Source organism: Vipera ursinii, assembly GCF_947247035.1.
Source record: "Vipera ursinii genome assembly, chromosome: 4".
NCBI lineage: Eukaryota > Metazoa > Chordata > Lepidosauria > Squamata > Viperidae > Vipera > Vipera ursinii.
In genome coordinates, this window is record NC_139514.1 from 43,908,440 (window position 1) to 43,933,313 (window position 24,874).

Below are 24,874 nucleotides of genomic sequence, written 5' to 3' on the forward strand. Positions count from 1 at the left end.
AAATGGGATTAAAAAAAAAGACCAAATGGGAGATCCGCTCCAGGTTTTCCAGCCAGCCCGCCCAGTTCCTGAGTCAAATGTGTCCTTAGAGCTAAGCAGCTGCTCTGGCTGCGGCATTCCCCACCTGCCTTTCAAGTTGGGATAGACTACAGCTGCTCTTCAACTTTAGAAGGAAAGACGCCCAGACCCCAGCCTGTAAAAAATCACAGACTGCAGCTTCTTCTCCAATTGGTCCCGCTTTCCCTGCGCAGACTAAATGGGAGATCCGCTCCAGGTTTTCCAGCCAGCCCTGTCCCTAAAGTTTCAGCAACCGGCGTGTAAGACGACCCCTGACTTTTGAGAAGATTTTCATGGGTTAAAAAGTCGTCTTATATGTCGGAAACTACGGTAAATTTAGTGCAAATAGCAAGAACTCTTATATAATACCACTCTGATTGTATTTTAGTTTTATTTGCACTTCATTGCTTTCTGTCTTGGTTAATTAAGGTAATTTTATTCCAAGAATCACAAACAATTGGTTAAAAAATATTAGAACTTTATAGAGCAAAAAATAAAATAATAATAATAATATAAAGTCTGACTGCTCTTTAGAAGGCCAGATCCTGAAACTCAAATACTTTGGCCACCTAATGAGAAGGAAGGACTCACTGGAGAAGAGCCTAATGGTGGGAAAGATTGAGGGCAAGAGAAGGGGACAACAGAGAATGAGGTGGCTGGATGGAGTCACTAAAGCAGTAGGCGTGAGCTTAAATGGACTCCAGAAGATGGTAGAGGACAGGAAGGCCTGGAGGAATGCTGTCCATGGGGTCGTGATGGGTCGGACACGACTTCGCAACTAACAACAACAATAATATAAAGTATTTAGCCAATATTTTGGAGCTTTCTCAACCTGATTTTGTATAGTATTCAGGTTTTTCAGTGCTTTGTATTTAATTGGAACAGTTGTATGTTTTAAAGAACAATCCCTGTTAAATTCATACTACTGCTGACAAAAGCTTTTTGTAAATGCATATTTTTTGAATCAAGATGTGGCTTACTTGCAGCCAAATGCTCCTTGAACCTACTGTTGCATGTTCTGAGTCACTTGCAGATTTCTCAACATTTTCCAGTGTGGTCACTGAAAACATTTATAAAAGTGGTATTCCATTAGGGTTTTGTTTTTTACCATACCGCTGTAAGAGAAATAGTAGACTAAAGAGACCAAAATTAATTATTTGTTTATTGTAATGCCACAGTGAATCCAGTCCTGGTGAAGCTCAAAATCTAAAGCTAATGCCATATCTTTTACTGTATACTGCAGATACTTGAAGCTGCTTATACACTGCTAATTAATAAATATTGTTATTGACTCCCTCATATTCTTCCCCTCCCTTCCATTTGTTTTTTCAGTACTGCGAGATGATTTCAGACAAAACCCTTCAGATGTTATGGTAGCAGTAGGTGAGCCAGCTGTGATGGAATGCCAACCCCCACGAGGCCACCCTGAACCTACCATTTCATGGAAAAAGGATGGATCTCCTTTGGATGATAGAGATGAAAGAATTACAGTAAGCTTTTTCCTTTAACAACAACTGCAATAACTAAAATATAATTGCTTATTTAGTCATGTTTTATTTGTGCCATTGTGCAAACGTGAATTGCCACCCTCTATATGAAAAAGTAAAAGGTGGAATGACATGCTAATTCATTTGAAAGACTGTTTCTGTTGGCAGAGTGCTACAATTCCTCAAAAATAAGTAAACTTGCTATTATCTTTTCATTTATACTGATATGTAAGGTTGTTGGATCAGCTGCTAAAGTTTTAATTGAAAATAAATAAAATAATGATAAATGGTAATTACAGTCTTATATTATTGTTGTTTAATATGTTGAATAGGTTAGAAAAACTAAAACTTGAAGATAATCATTTTTACTTCTCTTTCTTCAAAAATAAGTAAATAACATTCTTCAGAAAGGGGAATAAAGTTAATTGAAGTTTGTGGACCCTTGCATCATGCTAATTACAGAATGTTTACAATTATAAGCTTTCTGAAAACTTATGTCCTTCTCCAATAGTATTAGTATTATTGTGTTTGTTTATTATACTACTTTCATTCCCTATTTCACTTTCTTCATTCATTTTATCTTTCATTCAGTGAAAGATTAAAATCTACTTGCTGGGAAACATCCAGCCAGCCGGGGGAGGGGTCAAGTGGGGAACTAGCTTTGAGTCCTTGATCAAACTTCAAGAGGCATAAACCTGACAAACCCACCCTCAGGTTTCATTGAAACTTATATGATTGTTTCCCTAGAAAAGATAAGCAGTCTGGAGGAGATTGTTGTGTTACAGGTAGTACATAATAAACTTACTGACTTGGCTCCTTCACGAGTGGATCTGGTTGCTTGTTCTTGACATAATAGATGTAATTAGAAGCAAGTTTTCTTCCAGTTTAATATATTGTAGTAAACTGATTTAACTCATCTTTGGATTGCATTTTCTGAGGATTTATTGAATTGTATGGGTAATTCTCACTTACCGACCATTAGTTCAATGACTATTCAAAGTTATTCAATAGTGCTAAAATGTAAACTTACAACCAGTCCTTCAAGTTGCAGCCATTGTAGCATCCTTATGTCATGATCACGATTTGGGTGCTTAGCAACTGGCACATATTTACAGTTGTCACAACATTCCACCATCATGTGATCACCATTTCCAAATTTCACTGCCAGCTTTTGATATGCGAAGTCAATGGGGAAATTGACAGGAAGTCACATGTCATTACACTTAATAATCCTTGGTGATTCATTTAATGACTACAGCCAGAATGTAAGTTGGCAGAGTCACATGATCTTTGTTAAAATTAAACAGTAAAATAAATTTGAAAGTTATGTATCATTAATTCTATAAAGAATATAGATCTGTAAAATAAGTAATAGATTTTACCAGATTATAGCCCTGATTTTTTTAAAAAAGAAAAATCTTCATGAATATGTACAAATGTGTACAATCCTAGCTTTGTTGGTGTTACTTTTTTCCAGTCTTGAAATTTTACATTTTGCTTATTTCACATTTTTCCTTAGTAACTTTGCACTTCATAAATGCCTGTGTGGCTTCTGGTCATATTAAAAGTTTAATTGAAGCAAAGCACTTTTAAAATAATGTATATTTCAAGTATCTGGTTTCTTTTACTGAATAGTTAAATAACCTTTTTTTGGAACTGTGCCTCTTACAGATAGTAAGCATATAAAAAGCAGCAAACTGACATACAATATGTTGGATACTATCCAAGTCTCCTTTTCAAGAGAAGCCAAAAAAGTAGATGCTTTCTGTCACAATTTATATGGTTTGCGGATTTGGTAAGCAAGCTGACATAGTTTCATTTGCAAGTGGAAGCAATTTTAAGAAGTTAATGGAAGACAGAAAGGCATAACAGAATGTCAACTCTTTTTTTTACATTACAGTCTGTAAGAGAGAGTTAATATGGTACTTCAGAATGTTTCAGTTTGAAGAAATATGTTAAATGATTTTTTTATGTAATGATATTCTTTAAAATTAATTTTGCTTAGATTAAATTGTAAATGATTCATTATTTTCCAGACATAATTATCTTAATTATTATATTACCTTAATTATAGTAGTTGAAGTCCATCTGAGAGACTTAAGTACATTAACCTATAGCTTTTGGAACCTTTGGGGTACAGTTGGATGAGTTAGGTATAAATAAAGTTTTAGAGCAGGTGTTCTGTCACAGCCTACATGAGTCCTTGTTATGCTCACAAAGAGAAACCCCTCTTCCAAGAAACAGGCAGGAACTACAAGAAAAAACAAACCCCATTTATTCTCACAGACCTTAGTCAATGTCCAAGGCAAACAAACAGTCCACAGGAACTCGATCCTCAACACGAACGGTTGCCTTCAGCAACTAGCACCTCCCACACCTTCCCTTTTATAATTCAGCCAAGGCATGGCTTCCTAATGCCTTCTCCTTTGCCTTTGGAGCCGCCCCATTGCATTCCTCTGTCCTACTCACTTCTCTTACCTGCGCATTCATGCATCTGGGATTTGTCCCAACTGTTCTTCATCACTGTCCAACTCAGGCTTCCAGCACAGCTGTGTCTCAGCCTGAGCGCGAGTAGATGGGCCAGGCTCCTCGTCCAACTGTAAGTCTTAGAGCTCCTCAGAGCCTTCCCCTGATTCTAATATCACTCCATGCCCCTCCTCCTCATCTGATTCCTCAGCTCCTGGATCCACTGGCTGGCGAGGAATCACAACAGCAGGAGTCCTTCAGTATCTTCCTAAGCATAGGAAAGCCCTTCCCATCATTTTCAATGAGAATCACTGGTAGCCTCTCTGTTTCTCAGCTTTTGAAGATGTGTACATATAGATATAAAATTTTAACAGCTCATCTACATGCAGAGAGCTGACCCTCATGATTGCCATAGGTTTCAGTTAACTTTATTTACACTGAGTACTTTTCTCATTTTGTTTGTTTATTTAAGTAGGGAAAAGTTTCTGGATGCAAACATATTTCAGCTGGTTTCAATGGTCCTTTTTCTTGTTAACATATTCATTTTGGTTCACTTCTGTGTGCTTAGCTATATTTGATACTTCCATGTGAAGTAGACTTTTTCATCTAGCTATAGCAAATTCCTCTGGCTTTCTTGCAAGCCCCAAGCATTGATCTATGACTGTGAATAATGTTTTACAAGACAGAAAGAGACTATTTTAATGTTGTGGTTATCAAAGTTTTAGCCAAGTTGTTAACAGTATACGATCACAAGTTGGTAGAGGCACTGATACCATGATTAGTAAGTAATCAAGATAATCATGGTTTTCTTATTAGCAAAGATCAGAGCTTGAAGAGAGGGGATAGAGCCTATAAAACGGAACTGTAATGGAATATATAGCCTGTACTGCATTCAATGAAGAAGGATTCCAAACAGACTTATTCTTTGACTATGATCATAAGACATAGACTAATCAGGAGCAACAACCTTCCAACATTCTTCTCAGAGCATCTGCCTGTACAACTGGGAAAGAATCTCCATTTTTTTGTCCTCTAAATTTGTACATGAAGGTGATAAAATTCTGTAAGTTAAGCAGCTACAACTTTTCTTTGAATTGAATTCCCATGAATACAATTATGAGCAGCAGTATTAGAAGCTAACTCTGAAACATAAAATCTAGTAATTGCCTCAACTTGTCTCCTTTCCATCTGATGATGATTCATAAGCTGAGGCTGACAGATTCCATTTTAGGCAAAGATTTGTTGCCTAGTTTAAATCTGAATTGCTATTTTGTGAATCAACCCTTAAACTGATAAATGATTTGAAATAAATTATTTTTTGGTTTATATTTTATATATGTCATAAGATTTTACAAGGATAGACTCTGTTATAGTTTTTGTTTAGAAGTGTATTGTCCCATCAATCATAACTAATACAGTAATTCTGTAAAGCATAATATAATACTTAATCAATAGATCATGTCCATTTCATCTTTGCAATATATGATTTGTATATCCTTTCATACAAAATGCATTTTTAACTGAATTTAGTGGGGAAAAACTTTCTATGCAAACATTAAAAATACGTTCTAAAAAAACACCCTTAAAAATTATGTTAAACTTTATGTGCCTGCTTAACTTATTGTATGAGAAAAGGCAACTCCTAACTGAATTAGATATATTCTGAAATCAATTATACAGTAACTCAGAGGTCTCCAACCTTTCCGGTAATGGCCCGGAGTGAAGGAGAGCAGTTTCCAAATTGGTGCACGTGTGCACACATGCAAAGAGGGCTGTGTGCACCTGTGCAGCACTAGTGGCCCCATTCATGGTTGTGCAAACAGACTACTGGTGCTAGCACAAGTGGGGGGAGTGCGCATGTACATGTGCACACACTGGCCAGCCATTGCCATGGTCCGCTGGCCAAGAGGCCATGGCCCAGTAGTGGGCCACAGCCAGTAGGTTGCTGACCCCTGCAGTAACTAATGAAGAAGCAGAATATATTAAAACCAAAAGGCCATTAAACTAAGTATCCTAAGAAGAATGACCAGTGTAAGACTGATACTTTTTTCCCCTCTGCCAGCCTTTTTTCAACATTTCCTAACATAGCATATCCCAACCGCTGATCACCCTGCAATCTTCCCAGGATCTTCCTTTTCTTCTACATTCTTGCTGCTACTATTACAACCAGTATTCCAATGTTGTATATCGCACTGGCCCAAACAACCTTGATTTTCTCAGTGGCTTCTCTGTATTCTATCAGTTGCCACCACTGATATCTAAGTACATTTTGTCTATTAGCTTAATGCCCTTGATATACTCTTTCCTGTTTTCCCTTAACATCTTCTTAACAAAACATGGCACATTTTTTCTTCAGCAGATTTTATCTATTAAATAAATCAGGGTCCATTAAATTAAGACTTTCTACAGTATACTCGCAAATTAAAATCAAGATTGTGCATAATTCACATACAGAATTATGTACAAGATTAATAGTGGTTTTTTTAATCAACAGTACACAGTTAAGCATGTTAAGATGTTTCAAAATCATGTGAAACATTAATATAAGTGAAATGTTACAGGTCACTTTCACATGGAGCCGTGAACATAGCAACCAAGGAAATTGATATTTTCAGAATTAAAATAGTTCATGCAATTTTTCAATATTCTTTCTTGCTTCTGTTTCTATATGTCCCCTAAAGAAAGAGATTCTTTAATAATGCCAGGTGTAATGTATTATAGCTCAGTTATAGTATATTATACTATATCAATTATTCTGTACGTTTTTCCTCACTTCCGGTCCTCACCTTATTACTTAGAACTAAATAATTCAATTCAAAATATTATCTGTCCTGATACCCACATCACAGTCTTCCCCCAATATCCTCTTGATATTGCTTAGCATGTTTGAAGGTATAAACAATAAACGTGATCAGTAATATTGAACCAAGACAGAATCCTGGAGTAAGGTCTTCAAGACCTCAGGACTGTAGTTTAATGATGGCCTATTAAATAAGATAATACAGTAGAGTTTTATAATCAGATTTAATTTCACCTGACAATCATTATTATCAGATTTCATTTAATTTGTTTGCTCTCCAAATTTTATAGCAGCAATCTGAACTGGAGAAGAACAGCAAATGAACAGCATATGTTAATAAAACAGGTACAGTTTTATTTAAAAATCTGTGAACCCTTTTGAATTGTCAATATTTCTGCATAAAATTAGGGCACAGAAGCCCTAAAACTGCATAAAAAGAATCATTAAACAAATTAAAAAAACATTACATTTGTTCATTTATGTATTAAAAAAATAAATTAAAGCTCCATATTTGAGTGTAAGGGCCCACATTAGGGATTACAGTGTGAGGTTAAAAATATAACCAATCATGTTTAAGATAACATGCTTTATCTTAAGGATATCAGCCTGGAAATGAGTGCTCTGAGGAATATTCTGAGGACCTATTAGATAAAAATCACTTATATTTACTCAGAGTTAGACTCTAACTGGGGCATATAACTTAACTGAGGCATTGTCTTATTGCCTGGAAGAAAACTAACTCTGTAAGTAACATCTGCAGGAATCTACATTTGGTTGGTCTAGGAAGTGAGCCTTTTCTACTATAATACATGCCCTATACAGTAACTTCTCCTTCATGGGTCAGGTTGACTCTATTCCTGTTATTATTTTTGAAATCCTAAGGACCTGATTGTGTAATAAAACCTGGAAGCCTCAGAGAACTGGAGGTATTTTTTAGCTGGCTTAGTTGATCTTCTTTACTCTGTCCATGGAGTTTGTATATTTTACATTTTCAGTGATTTTTTATTTTTTTAATTATTACTTTTTATATTTTTCATGCAATAATCAATGCATACTTGAATAAATGAAAGAAAATACTAGTGTGCTATTCCCTCAAGAAACCATTTTTCATTCTTAATTGCCTTTAAAATGCCAGTTCAACATACCAATAATGTGTAACAATAAGGAATTACAAGTGGATTATATCCATAAAATATGCACCAAAGTTGCTTTATCACTTCTCCAGAACTGAAACAATGAGAGCCAACATTTTCTAAATATTTTTGAGTAGTCCAATAGACTCTTTACTTCTTCCATTAAAATGTAAATATTAATGTAATAAGTTCCTTTAAAAAATTATATGGAGCCAATGTAGCCATTATGTGTATTCTCTGTCTCTCTCTCTCCTCTCCCTCTCCTCCCTCTCCTTCCCGCTCACCCTCCCTCCTCACTCACGATTATTCATTTTCACAGAATAATTCTTCTCTAGAAACTTGACTATTTTATATACCTGTTAATATCCTCTTTCATTAAGTGACATATTTAGTAATGTTCTTATTGATTAATCAGATCTTTGGTTGCTCACTGAGCTTGGTTGTCTTCTTAAAGACATTTCATTACCAAACTAGTAACATCGGTGCACATTGATTCTTATTGATTAATTTTAATCTTTTTCTAATAAAGGGTTAAGCCATAATTAATTTTTGGCAAATGGGGAATAACATAATTATATTTTGTTTATTTTAAAATACACATTCGATATTATTTATTTATTAAATTTATTTGCTGCGTATCTCACCATGGGGCTACTCTAGTTGGCTTACAACAGTTAAAAGGAGAAATGAAGTGTAAATAAACAGAAGTAAAATAATAGAGGAATAAAATAAACAATGAAAAAGAAAGTGAGAATATACTAATCTTGTAACAAAAGGTGGAGTGCAGAGAGCGATGGAGGAGGTGGAGCCTCCCATCAGTCCAGTAACCATCTCCATGTGGAACTCTCCCATTGGGTTCCCAGGCCAATCAGCAGAGCCAGGTTTTCAGGCTCCTACAGAAGGATAGGAGGGTGGTGACAGATCCTACCCTAAGGATGGGAGTTGCAGCACAGAAAGATCTTTTTTTGGATCCTGATAGTTGGAGCTCTTTGAACTTCTAAGGACCAGATGATTTTTACTATGTCCTGATACGTAAAACCATAGAACTCAAAGAGGGTGTACAGTATTTTTTTCACATGAACGAAGGGGGGAGACACACACACACACACACACACACACAGAGAGAGAGAGAGAGAGAGGGAGAGAATGACAGTAGTTCTGTTGGATTGGATGGAAGATAATCAGGGCCAGCAAGATGGATATTTACAGAGGCCAGTCAGATTGCTCAGAGCAGTATTTGCCCACTTTCAATTTTTTGTAGTATTTTTTTATTTATCTTTACACTTTGTGTTTTAAGAATTTCAAGTGGATCCTACTAACAGATAAAAGGAATCTGAATCAACCTCCTTCTATCAAAGTAGTAAAATCCGGTGATTGTTTTGTTTCATATTGCTCATCATTTAATGTGCCAAAGTAGAATAATTTATTTCCATCTAGTTCAGGTCAGTCCGTTTAAAGGGTCAATTGTGTAAGATTTCACTAACTATTGGAATTAATTTGGACTAATCCTGGTCTGTCTATGCCAATCTTACAAATGTTCGCTCTTATTGCATTTCTTACTGCACAGATTTTAAAGCATGGCATGCTGAGTTGTAAAGAAAAATATTAAGATCTGTACAGAAAAATCTATAATGCCTATCTGTCATATATATATATATATTCTATGTTTTCTTTTTCTTTATCCTTCAATATCAGTCTGTTCTTTCCTATACAATCCAGTACTTTTTGATCCTCTTTTCTTCAAGTAATGTTTCTTCATCTTTCCAATACTAGGCAAATACGATTCTTATTACTATTAATACATGCACCATTAAGTGCTCATCATACTTTTCTAATACTATACCTAATAAAAATAATTCCAGTTTATAACATCTTTTCTAACCAGGTCATACCTCAATTGTATTTGCAATTGAGGCAATCATATTAAATCAACACCCTGTTCTTATAACTCTTATTTCAATCCTAATTGTAAATCATAATGATCTTTTAGTATTATCTATTTCTTTTAGCCATATTCAAACACGTGTTTGGTAATATGGGGCCCCATCTGGTAGGTCAGGTCCTCTATTTTCTTTAATCTAACTCTAGCTTTCTTCCTTTGCCAGATAAATTTTTGAAGTCAGTGTATATAGATCTTCAATAATTTTTTCTCTATTTTTATGGGTACTGTTTGAAATAGGAAAAACCATTTGGATAAGACAATTTTAAGGGGGATTCAACCCATTTATATTCATTGAAAAACTCCAACTTTACTTCAGCTTCTCTTTTCATCTCTTGTTTCTCAATTTCTAATGTTTCCCCTAAAAGTTCTATAATCCATTCTATAAAGTCTTCTTCTTTGTCTTCAGATATGTTGTGAAATCTTGAGGGATGGGATGCCTTTTCCATTTCCAATATTGTCATTGGATCTTCCAATTTTTTCTTTGCATCAGTCTGTGATTTTCTTCCTTTATATCCTCTATCTTTGGATCAGTTTCCTCTAATTTTTCTTCTATTTTCTGGATTCCTTGTTCATTCTTTGTAGTCATTTCCTGAAGGTTTTCTAGTTGTGCATTTAAGTTAAAAACTTGCTCATTTATCTTATCTAGACTTTCTTTAGCCTCATCATAGTTTCTTCTTGAATCTTCTTTGTGTGACAAAAAATATTAAGATATGTACAGAAAAATCTATGATACCTATCTGTCTGATCTGTAAAATCTGAAAAGGTTACAGAATCATTTCTAAAGTACTGAGATTCTTTTCAAGTGCAGGCAGATTCATTTTACTAAAATGGGTAAACTTTGGACGCTAAAGCTTTGAGTCTTCTTAAGAGAGTCTATCCTGTAAAAATCAGTCCAGAACCCCCAAACAATACCTAGAAATCTTCGGATCTCTTTCTCTTACGCTAATGTCATTGGTCTTGCCTTCATCATCAGAATTATAGAAGAAAGTTTTCCTAACAGATTAGTCAAAAGCAGGAGTTTTCAGGCAATATCAGTGTCTGCCTATCAGAAATCAAGTAGTGCATTCCATGCTAGGAACCTCATACTAAGAGCCAACAATAAACCATGAAGCTGGTTGTGGAATATTTTGAAGATACTTTACTGTCTTGGGATCTGGCAACCAGTTATCATTGAAGGATCTGAGAACTCTTCAGAAAATTAATCCAGAAGAAAATCAGGCCAAGCTTAAATACAACTGAGTCATATTAGCAAGACAGTAGTGTTAACTATACTAATGAATGGAGATTTATTTTAAAAGAATAGATATAAAGAAAAAAAATGTGTTTTGAAATGGCCAAATTAAAGTCTGGAACTCAATCTCATAGAAATATTATGGGCTGAATCCTAAGTAAACATTTCATAGTAGAAAACCTTCAAATCTTATTGCATTGAAGCAGTAGGAATGGGCCAAATGTATACCCTTTGAGAGAATGTTCTATATTATAGGAGACATTTGATTATGATTACTATAGCTTAATATTGTAATTTACTATAGTGTAGAATTAAAACAGCATTTTTTTTGTATAGGCAAATCACAAGTGAAATTGCTTTGTTTATTAGATAAATAATCATCCTTTGAACTCAATGTCACTCAGTCTCTATGAATCAGTAGCACCCATGTGAAGTCCTGATTATATTAGAAAAGTCAGGCAAAAATTCAGAAACAAATAAGCAAGTAAAATAAGTTTTTAAACAAAATTGTACAAATGGAATAGGAAAATATTTTTCTTCAACATTTGCTATTAGAAAGTAAACCACTTTTGAACATAAACACATTTAATGATTATGATTCATATTTTTCATAACAGGTCTAGAGAAGTATATATGATTTATTAATCTCCATTGATATATTTAGATTACTTTTATTTTGGTTTGCTATGCTTAAATATTTCCATCAAGTTAAGTATTGTAAAATTTGACATTTTGTTATAACTTGTATTTAATTGACAAATTTATACTTATATCTTGATGTGTCAGTGGTACTGTTAGTATATTTATCAATAACTGAAAATTATAACTGAGCATTGGGAATATATTTTCTGATGTTGTAAGACTGATTTAGTTTTGCTCATTATAGAAGAAGATAAAGTGGCTTCATAGAATGCTCATAGAATAACCACAGACATTCTGATGAATTTATCCCATAGTATTCCATGGTATTTCTAGACTACATTGACTATTTAGAGAAAAGTTTTTCCTATATAGATTTTTGAAGCTGATAGTCATGTGGTTAGTAGCACCTGACCAACCTTAGTTTAACAGAAAAGCTAAACCAATTCAGAGTAGATTACTTTTTATTTGGGATTTTGCCAGAAAAATCCCCAAATAGAAAGAAAACAAACAAGACCATTCTGAAAGAACATGATGGCAGTCTAGCTCCATAACATGCCAAGGAGCTATACAGAAGTATCACTTTTAGTGAAACTTAAACATAGGACATATTTATGTATAATCCCTAAATTGAAAACATCTGATTATTTCTCATATTATATAAGAAACAAAATGTGTAGTTATTTGAATTTCACAGTTTGTTCATCAAACTCTGTTGTCACACATTTGAAAAAAAACTCCCATGTACATTTATTTTTAAATCAATATTTTTAAAAATTGTATTTCCTGTTCAAATAAACTTTCAGTGCTTTTTAAAAACAATACATTTTCTTTTATGGTTTAGTTTATATTTGTAATTATGTTGTATGCAAATATTTTGTTTGTTCATGTTTTATGAAGGTATTATTAATACTTATCATTTTTATTTTAGATCAGAGGAGGAAAGCTGATGATCACCTATACTAGAAAAAATGATGCAGGGAAATATGTCTGTGTTGGAACAAATATGGTTGGAGAAAGAGAAAGTGAAGTAGCAGAACTAACTGTTCTTGGTAAAGATAATTTTTTGTTTAAAAATTATAGCTAATTCCACAATTAAACTATAGTACCCAGAGCATGGCCTTTCTACCAGATATGGAGAGAGAAGGAGAAATCAGTCCTACAAGAAACTAGTCCTACAAGTAACCCATGACCATGCCACATAGGGCTTTAAAAGTGAACTGCACCAATGGTCTACTGGAATGGCACCCCTGTCCTAGACTGTATATATTTTTTTCCAGGATTTCAGTTCTTATCTAGAGCAAACTGGACATTATAAATTCAAGGATTTAATAATCATATATTAGGGATGTCCTGTACCTTGGATCAGGAGAAGTACATCTATTACATCTGTTAGTACTTCCTTAAAAGAGTTGTCTTTCCCTGAGTTTGCATGATGTCCACATACAATATAGTTAAAGTAGTACCAACAGGATATCACATAGTTCCTTATATAGTTAGTTGGCTACTGTAAGAACAGAATGCTATACTGAGCAGACCAGGGATCCAATCCATTATGGCACTCCTTATCTTATTATGCATTTCATCATGGGCATACACATGCAAGCAGCATCTCCTTCTAACACATGTTTTCCTAGAAACGTTTTCCACAAAAGGATCTTTTCTTCTTCATATCTGAAGAATTGAAAATCTCATGATGTCTTCGTTTCAGAATTGAGTTTCAATGTACTGGCTAAGAGACTGTATCTTTGTTTTATCTTCTAGTTTTCTTTCTCCAAAGTGAGTGTTTGTCTTTTTCACAAAGGAATTTAGTTTTTGTTTTGTTTTTTTATAATATGAAAAATTAATAAGCAGGAGATAGATTGTAAATTCAGGGGCTTGCAATCACCCAGAAAAACCTTCAAAGTTTTGGAGACATTTAAATGACATAATTATAAATCCTAATTACTTCATTTGGTATTAATTTGTTCAGATCACTTTTCTGTTACTCTGCCATGTTTTTCATTAAATTGTGTAGGTTCTAGCATGTTTCAGGTTCTTGAATGATTATGAAATATTCAAACTACTCTTGGGACTTGCAACTATCATATTCTTCCATGCTAATATCTAGTTATCATTTGCTTTCTTTAGAAAGACCATCATTTGTAAAGAGACCAAGTAATTTAGCAGTAACAGTAGATGACAGTGCAGAGTTCAGTTGTGAAGCACGTGGAGATCCAGTGCCAACACTAAGATGGCGAAAGGATGACGGAGAACTACCTAAATCAAGGTAAAGATCATTAATATTTTGAAAGGAATTGTGATTTATGCTGTGTTCTTGAATTTTAGAGGTGGTTGAAATATAAACCTGATGCATTGAAAAGATTATCAAAGATATTTCGACATTGTAAATGTCTTAAGGGATTTGCTTTCAAACTGATTTATTCAGTTTTAAACTTATTAAAGGGTTACAATAACAGCAACTCTTAGTCATGATACTTGTTTATAATATTCAACTTCAGAAACTAAATTGCTGGGTTATTTACATTAGACACACAGTCTACCATTGAGGAAATAGTGCTGGATTAGATAGGCTTTTATTCTGAGCTGTAACTCATCTTAATATTATTAATTACTATCATTGAAAACTGGAGTTAGCTCAGTGTTCTTTGGATGGTGACATTTATACTTTTTACTGAAAATAATGGAGACACACGCATAAAATTGGATCCTGCTATAGGAAATAGAGACATATTTCCAGAAAAGAGCAACTAATTCCTATTTTATACTTGCAGTCTTCTCACCTGTTAATGTTCCATCCACTTAGTTGATGGAACATATAACAAACATGTCTACAGTATGTATTAAGTCTTAAGAAATACAGGCAGTCCTTTACTTATGATTGACTACATAATGACCTTTTGAAGGTATGATGAACTTGCCCCCCCCCCAAAAAAAAACTACTTACTACTCATTTTCGATGGCTGCACCCCCTTCACAATCATCTGATTGCATTTTGGTCAATTGAAAACTGACTCATTTTTATAACCATTTTTAGTGTTCCGTGAAAATGTGACTGTGATTTGCTCTGTTTTCTGGTGTTTATTTCCAGTTTCCAACAAGAAATACCCACATGGGAAAATTGACTTGCTTAACAAGTGTCATGTTTGCTTAGCAACCACCATGTTCACTTAACAACTGCAATATTCATTTAACATCTACTATGTTCACTTAATGACTACTATGCCTGCTTAACAAAAACTGTCAAACATAGGGTCTGGTCTTATTATCCCTTTACTTATAACAACTTATGGCCAAGAAACTTACTGCTAAGCTTGTAAGCCTCCCTGAGTCTTCGGAGAAGGGCGGGATATAAATGTAATAAAAATAAATAAAATAATTCTGGGTGCAATTATAGTCATAATTTGAAGACTACCTATACTCTGTCTATAAAATAGTACAGAAATATACAAAAGAAAAGAGTAGGAGACGTGAGGATCTCAGAGCTAAATTCTACAAATAGCAATACAATAGTACTTATATATTGCTTCATAGTGCTTTATAAAGGTAAAGGTAAAGGTTCCCCCACACATGTGTGCTAGTCGTTTCCAACTCTAGGGGCCGGTGCTCATCTCCGTTTCAAAGCCGAAGAGCCAGCGCTTGTCCGAGGATGTCTCTGTGTTCATGTGGCTGGCATGACTAGACGCCAAAGGCGCACGGAACGCTGTTACCTTCCCACCGTAGTGGTCCCTATTTTTCTACTTGCATTTTTACATGCTTTCGAACTGCTAGGTTGGCAGAAGCTGGGACGAGTAACAGGCGCTCACTCTGCTACGCGGCACTCGGGATTCGACCCGCCAAACTGCCGACCTTCTGATCGACAAGCTCAGCGTCCTAACCCACTGAGCCACCGCGTCCCTCTTTAGTGCTTTATAGCACTCTCTAAATAGTTTACATTGTCAGCATATTGCCCCCAACAATCTGGGTCCTCATTTTACCAGCCTCAGAAAGGTGGAAGGCTGAGTCAACCTTGAGCTGGTCAGGATTGTACTCCTGGCTTTCGGCAGAGTTAACCCATGATACTGCATTCTAGCCACTGTGCCTTTAATAATTATGAAAAGACCTGGGTAACTTAAAAATGACAAGGCTAGTGGGATACATGATATCAGTTTTCTAGACAGGGAATTGAATTAAAAGACCTCCAAGGTCTATTCAACCTTGTAATTCTATAATGGTGACATGTATAAAGTCTTCTCATCCAACTTTATGTTCATTTTGAAGGCCAGACACTAAGCTAGGATTCAGGATAGTTTTCTGATCAGAAGAACAGGAAATTGGTAATTAACTTTTCCATGAATGTGCACCATTTAGTTTCACTTTTCTACTGGTACTGACTCTATAATTTTTATGATAGGAAAAGCATGTTAATGTGTTATAATATATAATGCCTTGTAATTATATAGCTTACAGATGTATTATAATTTTAATTAGCAAATATAGAACACCAGTGCCAATAATATTTTTTCAAATATAATATTCTACCTTTACATAATTCTCCTATGTTCTCCTATGCCACCCAGAGTTGATTGTTTTGTGAAATGGGTGGCTATATAAGTTATACAAATAAATAAGTGAACTATCAAGTCAATCTAATCCATTTTAAACTTTTTGTTTGTTTAGATATGAAATACGTGATGACCACACCTTGAAAATCCGGAAAGTAATGGCAGGAGACATGGGTTCTTATACTTGTGTTGCAGAAAATATGGTTGGAAAAGCAGAAGCTTCAGCAACTTTAACAGTTCAAGGTACTATTTTTTTAATATATTAATACCATACTAAGATTAAAATAGGTAGGGTACATGGCAGATTCATGGATAGAATCAAAGCAGAATCTTTTATTATCAAAAATCAGGAAGATCATTCTGATTCAGTTGCAGATTTCTATTATGTAAAGTATTCCACTGTGATATTTTGTGTTATGTTTCATAATGGAAATAACCTAAGTACTTCAGTATTCTTTAAAATATGTTTTAGATGACAGTAACAAAATACTTAATGAACAAATGAATTATATGACTTATTTCTTTGTGCTTACAATGCCTAGATTCTACTATCATTCAACTTTATAATAACTTTTATATCTCACCAGTAATGGCTAAAAGACACTATAATTTCCTAGTTGGGAGTTTCTAAGAATCCTATCAAAGATTTAATTTAAAAACATATTTTATATGTATAGTCTACTCTGTATTATCTATAGACTTGTACATGTTCTTGTGTAAAATAGAAACAAAATAATGTATTTCTGCTTCTTAAGAATAACAAACCCAATCTACAGTTATAGTAATTTCAAATATTAATAGGAGAACATAGTTCAGAAGAGTATTGTTTTTATGTAGTATAAACGTCCTGCAGAATTCAACTAATATATTCAGATAAGCAATACACAAACACACAGGCACATACACTGTGTATGTATGTGTATGTGCACGCACACACAAACATTCCAAAAGTTCACTCTTTAAATAATTATTTTCTTTCTTTTTTGGCTGAAAGCAGACAATGATATCATATAATTTTGTCGGCAAGCTAATTTACTTTAATCTTCTGATCTGTTTCCCTTTTCTCACAGCCTACTCTGCAGTCTTAATCTCATAGTACTTATATACACTTTTTCTCAAAACTGTTTAAAAAAATCAGGATATAAGATCATATTGTAGGCATTTGATGCTTAGTATATTGAGCTTTTTTAAACAAATACTAAATGTAATGCTACTATAAAAGTCAAGACAAAAACAATGGTCTCATTTTTATAGACAGTGAATCAGTGCCATTGATGTTAAAAATCTTTTTCTGTTTCATCTTCCAATTACTAATTCTGTTCTTATAGGCCAGAACTAAAAGTTATTTGAGACCTTGCTACATTTATTTTATTTCCTGATTGAAATATTTTATACACTAAATTGGACCAAAATTATTTCCATTAAAATTCTATTGTAGTTGCAGTCATTTGATATCATTGCCCCAAATTTGAAAAATTCAATGCCCCAAATTTGGAAAGTGCTTGATAGTTTTGAAAGAATTTTATTACAGCTAGTTCTTACTTCTTACAAAGTTACAATGTGGCAGAAAAAAAATGACTTACAACTGACAATCACATTAATGGCCATCATATTGCCCCATGATCATATGATCTCAATACAGGTGCATGGCAACTCTTGAGCATGTATACTCGTCATCACAGTGTACCATGGTCATGTGATTCCATTTTCGACCTTCACAGCCAGCTTCTGACAAGCAAATTTAATGTGGAAGCTGGCAAGAGGTCACAAGTCATGGAAATATGATGAAGTCTCCTTGATACCTTAGGGAGCACCTGCGGCCGGCATCAACTTCCCTCCGCCCAGTGCACTCCCACAGAGAGGGCCTTTTCTGGGTGCCACTGGTCAGAGAATGCCGACTGGTGGCCCCCAGGGGGAGGGCGTTCTCTGTGGGTGCGCCTGACCTGTGGAACTGTTTAACAGTTGAGCTCCGGATGGCCCCTGACCTTCGCTCCTTCCGACGTGATCTAAAAACCTATTTGTTTGAACAAGCCGGCCTGGTCTGATGGGTTTGGGTTTTAATTATTGCTTTTAAGTAATTTATTTATTGTATTTGGGCACTATGGTTTAATCTGTTCTTAACTTTTGTATTTTGGTATTTAGTGCCCTGTTCACCACCCTGAGTCCTTTGGGAAAAGGGCGGTATACAAATTAAATAAAATAAATAAATAAATAATCAGAGGTGATTTGCTTAATCAGTACAACAGTGGATTGCTGGAACTGCAATTGTTAAGCAGGATGATCACATGATGTTTCACTTAACAGCTGCTTCGCTTAGTGATTGAATTACTAGTCCCAATTATGGTCATTAAGCAAAGATTAGGAGTAATTCACTTATATGGTCTTGTAAATATGCGTATGTGTGTTTGTGTGTACAGTATATAACTGTATTGAAGATGTTTGAAAACAAAGCTCTTCAAATACTGTAACTCATTATTAAGCTGTAGATTCCAGGTATAATCTACTCTTAATTAAACAAAAGTCCCTATATCTAAGTCACAGAATTATTAATTGGACAACTATTATTATTTTTAGGTTATCATGATAAAATCTAACTCTGTCAAAAGCATCATGACCTAGGGCCATGATGCTTTTTTTTTTCAGTAACAGAAATAATTTTGTATCTGCATGCTATAAGTTAGTACTCCTGAAAATTCAAAACGAAAGTTGAAGTAATTGGAATAGTTCAGCAACCAATATTTGATACATAGGGTTGTAAGGGACCTTTATGGTCTTGTAGTCCACCCCCTACCCATGGCAGAACCTCATTCCGTCATGGAGTGGGTCACTGATATTTGCTTAAAACCTTACAGTGATGAAACTTCCAGTTCAGGAAACAAGCTGTTCCACTGCCTAATAGCACTAACAATCAGGAATTTGGCTATGGAATAAGTTTGGACTGCACTGAGGTTTTGCCTATCTGGCAGCAACTATCAAAAGTTTCTGTGTTCTCTTGCTTCAATGTGTGGAATAGTTTGAAATGACTTTGCCTTTATAGCAACTATGCGCGTGTCAGAGGCAATGTTGCCTCTGCCTTACATCAGTCTAAAACTGGATTTAGAAATGATGAGAGGTGATCTGATAATGGAAGATCCTGACTTTTCCCACAGTTAAATCACTTCCTGGTAGAACTGTAGATTCAGAGCATCTTGAAACTTGCAAAGGCAAAGTACACATTTGGTTCACTTCAAGCATCTGATGGATCATGGAGCTTTTCAAAAGATGCTTAAGAATTTTTCTGACAATCTAGTGAGCAGTTCTGTCATCAGTGACAAAAGATGACCAGTGATCTTGATCCATGATGCCAATTATCAGATTACTTTATGAAGAAAAAGCTGCTGTTTTATCCAGTTTTTGACTTCTATCTGTTCTGTCTATTTTTGTATAACTGCTAATGATTCTGCATTCCGTTGACATCTTCAACGGAGTAAACAAAAACTTTACTATGATCCATAAAGCCTTCTAAATAAACATGACCTGGGCTTTTGACATGATTGCACCTGTGGAGCTTTTGCCCAGTTACTAGTCCATTGTCCTCAATGCAACTAAAAAATAAAAGCAAGTGAAAACAGCCATGCGAGCATAAGAACAAAAGCAAATTGTATATGTCTGTATTCCAGCCCTTGCAGTGGCAATAAGAGTGCCATGGGTATTATTTTTCACTCTTATTAAATCTGCATTTCTGGAATATATCCTCTTTTAGAATTATCCAGACCCTTTGGGGAAAAAGTGGGGGGGAGGGAGATGTCTGCAGACTGTCCAATTATTTTGAAGGTAAAATCATTTAGATTTCTTTTAAGTCTGAATACTAACTGGGTAGACCCAGATGAGAGGTGAGGTAAGATGGATAACTTCTTGCAATGTGATCTGGAAGTTATTTAGACTTGAAAAACCTGCTGAAAAAGCTATCTTTACAGTTCCTAGAGAAACATCAGACATAAGGGGGCCAAGTGAGCTTTCGGAGCACTGGGTTCCGTATTGTAAGAATCAAAACATTTCACTTATTAAAGTTTTCATGAAGTTTTTGGGAAGATTATTTCTGTAGATGTGTTTTATTAACAATTTTATTCTACACTATTCTCTGGTATAAAAGATAAGAATAACTATTAAAATCGTTTAGCCATTAGCATTAAACAATATTTAAAAATGTTTTAAATACATCCCAAACATATTACTTCTGAACAATAAGCTAAAAAAGCTATATCAAACAGATTTCACAATTATTATATTTTATTGTGTTTTTTTTAATTCTGGTCCTTTATTGATTTTCTGTTTTTTACTAAATTTGCTCTAGTCAGGGGTTATGGGGAAGGGCTTATGAAGGCCACTTTTCAAACTAGTTGGGTTCTTTACCCAGCTAGATACTAGATACTGCCTGGATAGATTATTCTACCAGGGAAGAAATTTATTGTAGATGTTCTTGACTTGACCAGAGAGTATTGCTATTCTGCAAATATTTAGCCTACTCATATATTTAATTTAGTATGAATAAACAAATAATATGAATATGAAGTAGTATGCAGCTGAAGATCATTTTGACTTTGGAGACCTGTTTAGAGATTAGATGAGTCAGATTTCCGTTGATCATCAAAGGCTGAAGAGTATTTCTCTGATTCACTGACATTGGCAAAGAACCAGATAAAGCAATAAATGCTCACTGCTTTAAATGTCTCCATGCTCAGCATAATTCATAGACTTATGTATGCTTTTCATAAACTTAAAGAGTTGGAATGAGAAAAGTTAAACCTCCATAAGACATTGAACATTAGTGAAAAAAACCTTCTCCTTTTTAAATCTTTGTGATCATTCAAAAGATGTCTGAAATATTCAAGGTGATTTCTTCAAATTAAAAATAGATACATTTTTATAATCTTGGTTTATTCCTATATAAATGTGCAGTCTTAAGTGGAATAAGGGTGCAGATAGAGTCAGGATATGAATAAAAATAAATTAACTTATTTTCCATGTCCTTTTCCATGTCCTTTTTTTTTAACTAAGCAGCACTATAAAAAAACTAATCACCTTTTGCTTGCAATTTGCTAAAATACTGTTAAAATTTATAAATTCTATTGTGTCATTTATTTTATAATAGTAGGTGCATTTAAATTCCTTATTTTACAGATTAGCAACCAGACCTCAAAACAATATCTCAAATTCTTTCAAGTTTATAAACGATACTTACTGTCCTAAATATCCATTCAGTACTATGCATTTCTTCAGTATAGTCTGGATTATTTGTTTGCTTTAACAGAGATTCTTGTTTCTCTTAATTATTTTTAGTATGTGAAATATTATCACACTTATCAAGGTATATTATATAGACTACCCTAGAGCAGATATTTCTGTGCTAATTATGAACTCATGTTCAACAGTAATTATTTTTTACTTTCTGCCTAAAAGAGTAAAACTAAATTACGGTAGATCCCTGAAAGGCTTAAGATATTCAGAGTATCTTTCTTTTTAGAACTGGAATTCACCATTTATAAATCAAAAGTTATATTAATTATTAGCTATTTCAGTGATATAATGAGTATGCTACTAGGAGACATTTTATTATTTATATATTTCTGTAACAATCAATTATCTGTCAAGCTGGTGACAATTCTGCCATCATATGGGTAGATTTTATCCAGAATCTGTCATGATTATATATAGCCATATGTGTACAAGATATTCAGCATTTTTATTTTATTTTATCTTTATTTTCTATCAATGCTATTGCGCATATGGTTTAAATTGGATTATAAAGCATAACATTATAAACATAAAATAAAATACTTTGACCACAATGGTTTTGTGATGATGTTTAAATTTTTTATTTTGTAGGTACCAGAATTATGTGAATTTCTAAATGGGAAAATATAACTTTGAGTAGAGTTACCAATATCTGATAAATTATTTGTAAAGAATGAGGGAATAAAAGATGCACCCATTAGAAAATTTACTGGCATTTAAATTAACATTCGTTTTGCAGTGTTTATTAGCCTGTATTTTAAATAGCAAATAGTGAAATTTGGAGGACTTAATCCAGGTGTTTTCAAATGGAAAATATTGGGAGGAGGGGAAGAGAGAAACTACTGTAGAATTACTGTAGTTTTGAAGAAAAATTGACTGCCTAATGTTTGCCCCCTCTGCTCATCTGTTCACCTGCTCAGGAACTGTATGTAACTAGATAGTTTAATAAGAATAAGAATTATCCTAGTTTTGGGGAAGAACTGAGTGCAAATGAAGGCCAATACCAGCTAAAGAATTGGGGGAAAATCATATTGTTGTATATATAATAATATACTTGTAGTTGAATCATGTTTTTTCTTTCTTATATATCATATTTTAAAAATAAAATTTAAAATTATGAGATACCTGCATAGAATCCTATCACTTGTTTATTAGAAGTATAGATACTTTTCACACTAAAGTAGATTTTTTGCCTGTCCTTCATTTTTCATGCTTCATATTTCCTAGCCATAAATGTAAGCATTCTCCAAAGCTAAGAAGTGTCATCTGTTCGTGGTGTTTCTTGTAAACCTTGAATATTTCTTTTCAGAGTTGCATTTTTATAAATTACATCTTGCATATTTAAGTATTTATATATAAATTAGAATTTAATTGTTTATTATTTATATGGTGCTTTTCTAAATAAATACTCCGAGTGATTTAAAAGCACATTCATTTTATTTTGTTTCATTTCATGTTTGAGTTGATTTATTCTTTGTTTCCTGTTTTTGTTTTTCCTTTCCTTCCTTTTGTTTTAGTTGTATCTGGTAAGTTGAAATTTTATTGGCCATCTTAATCACCGTTATTCCTGTGACTGGATCATCTCTCCCCTTCTCTATCTATACCTTTCCATATCTGCCAACAAATCATCCTCCAACCTTCACTTGTATTGCCTGGACAGACCACAAAAGGCACATTCTACGTGAAGTGTGGTAATTTTTGTGGCAAGCATCTAAGGTAATGGCTTGCTTACTTTTATTTTACTTTAATTATTGCATTGTTACATTTTTATTTATAAGTTTTTATTTAATTTTAACATATGTATGATTTTATTTTGCTCCAGCAAATCCCAAAATATACATCTTTTTGAATATGCACCAATTCTAAAAATAATGAAAGGTTCCACATGTAAAATAATCGTTCTATTTTTACAGAAATACATTCAGATCCAGTTATTCAGCAGATGAAAACTCTTGCATTATTTAACTTACAAGCATCATTAAGAGCAATCTAACCCGAATCACTGACTTCAACTGATTAACTATGTTGATTCATTTACTACTTTATCCAGAAACAAATGAAAATTATTATCCCAGTATCAAATTGGTGAGAAAAGATGGTTATTGTGTTGGCTTCTAACATAACTTAAAAGTTTACAAATGAATAGTTTCCCATTTATTCTTTCTCAATGAAGCCACTTTTATGCCTTAGAAAAGTCCTTCTGGTGATCTTACCAACATTGGTTTATTATCCCCTCTCCTAGAAGCAAGCCTTAAACTATTTCCCATTCATTTGCAATGGCTACGCAGGGATGCAAGGCTATAGGAGGATACTTTTTATCCTAGTAATTTCCTTATTATAACATGCAAACTATACTATAAAAGCTATTTAACTATAAAGTTAAATGAGTAGACAAGACAATATATTACTGAAGGCAGGACAAGAAGCAATGGATGGAAACTAATCAAGGAGAGAAGCAACCTAGAACTAAGGAGAAATGTTCTGACAGTTAGAACAATTAACCAGTGGAACAACCTGCCTCCAGAAGCGGTGAATACTCCAACACTGGAAGTTTTTAAGAAGAGACTGGACAGCCACATGTCTGTAATGGTATAGGGTTTCCTACCTGAGCAGGGGGGTTGGACTAGATGACCTCCAAGGTTCCTTCCAACATTATTATTATTATTATTATTATTATTATTATTATTATTATTATTATTATTATTATTATTTCAATAAGTAGTATTTATTTTAGATTACAATCCTAAATGAAAAAAGATAGAGACTCTTGAGTTTGATGAGATTTATAAAAATTGTTACATTTTGAATTTTATTCTATTCTTGTGTGTATATATACATGTACATAAAATTTGTTATATAATAGATGAATAAATTAAATTAAAAACACTGAGATAAAAACTCATTCACCTTCTTCAGCATTTGCTATAACAAGTAAAGTGTGTATATGCATATGCTTCACATCACAATTCGTCTGAAACCCATGATACAATCAATTGACATATGTGCTAAACTGATGGAATTATATGATGCATTTAGAAGACTGAACTAGCTACCCAGTGACAAATTAGTAAAATAAGATGAATTCTTAGGGAAGAAACGGACAGAGCATAAAACATTACAGCAGAACTGCTCATTCAAATAACAGATGGAAGCTTAACAAAGAGAGATTCAACCTAGAATTAAGGAGAAATTTCCGATCAGTGAGAACAATTAAGCACTGGAATGGCTTGCTTACAGAAGTAGTGAGTGCTCCATCCCTGGAAGCTTTTAAGAAGAGATTGGACAGCCATTTATCTGGAAT

General features: G+C 33.9%; 1 protein-coding gene across 1 annotated transcript in view; it reads left to right on the forward strand.

The window, feature by feature from the left end:
• Positions 1-24,874, forward strand: part of ROBO1 (roundabout guidance receptor 1) — a 230,309-nt gene that overhangs the window by 142,227 nt on the left and 63,208 nt on the right. Inside the window, exons 3-6 of the mRNA XM_083362042.1 lie at positions 1,390-1,547; positions 12,687-12,807; positions 13,886-14,024; positions 16,415-16,542. Coding sequence (XP_083218168.1) covers positions 1,390-1,547; positions 12,687-12,807; positions 13,886-14,024; positions 16,415-16,542 — 546 coding nt within the window. The remainder of the gene's footprint in view (positions 1-1,389; positions 1,548-12,686; positions 12,808-13,885; positions 14,025-16,414; positions 16,543-24,874) is intronic.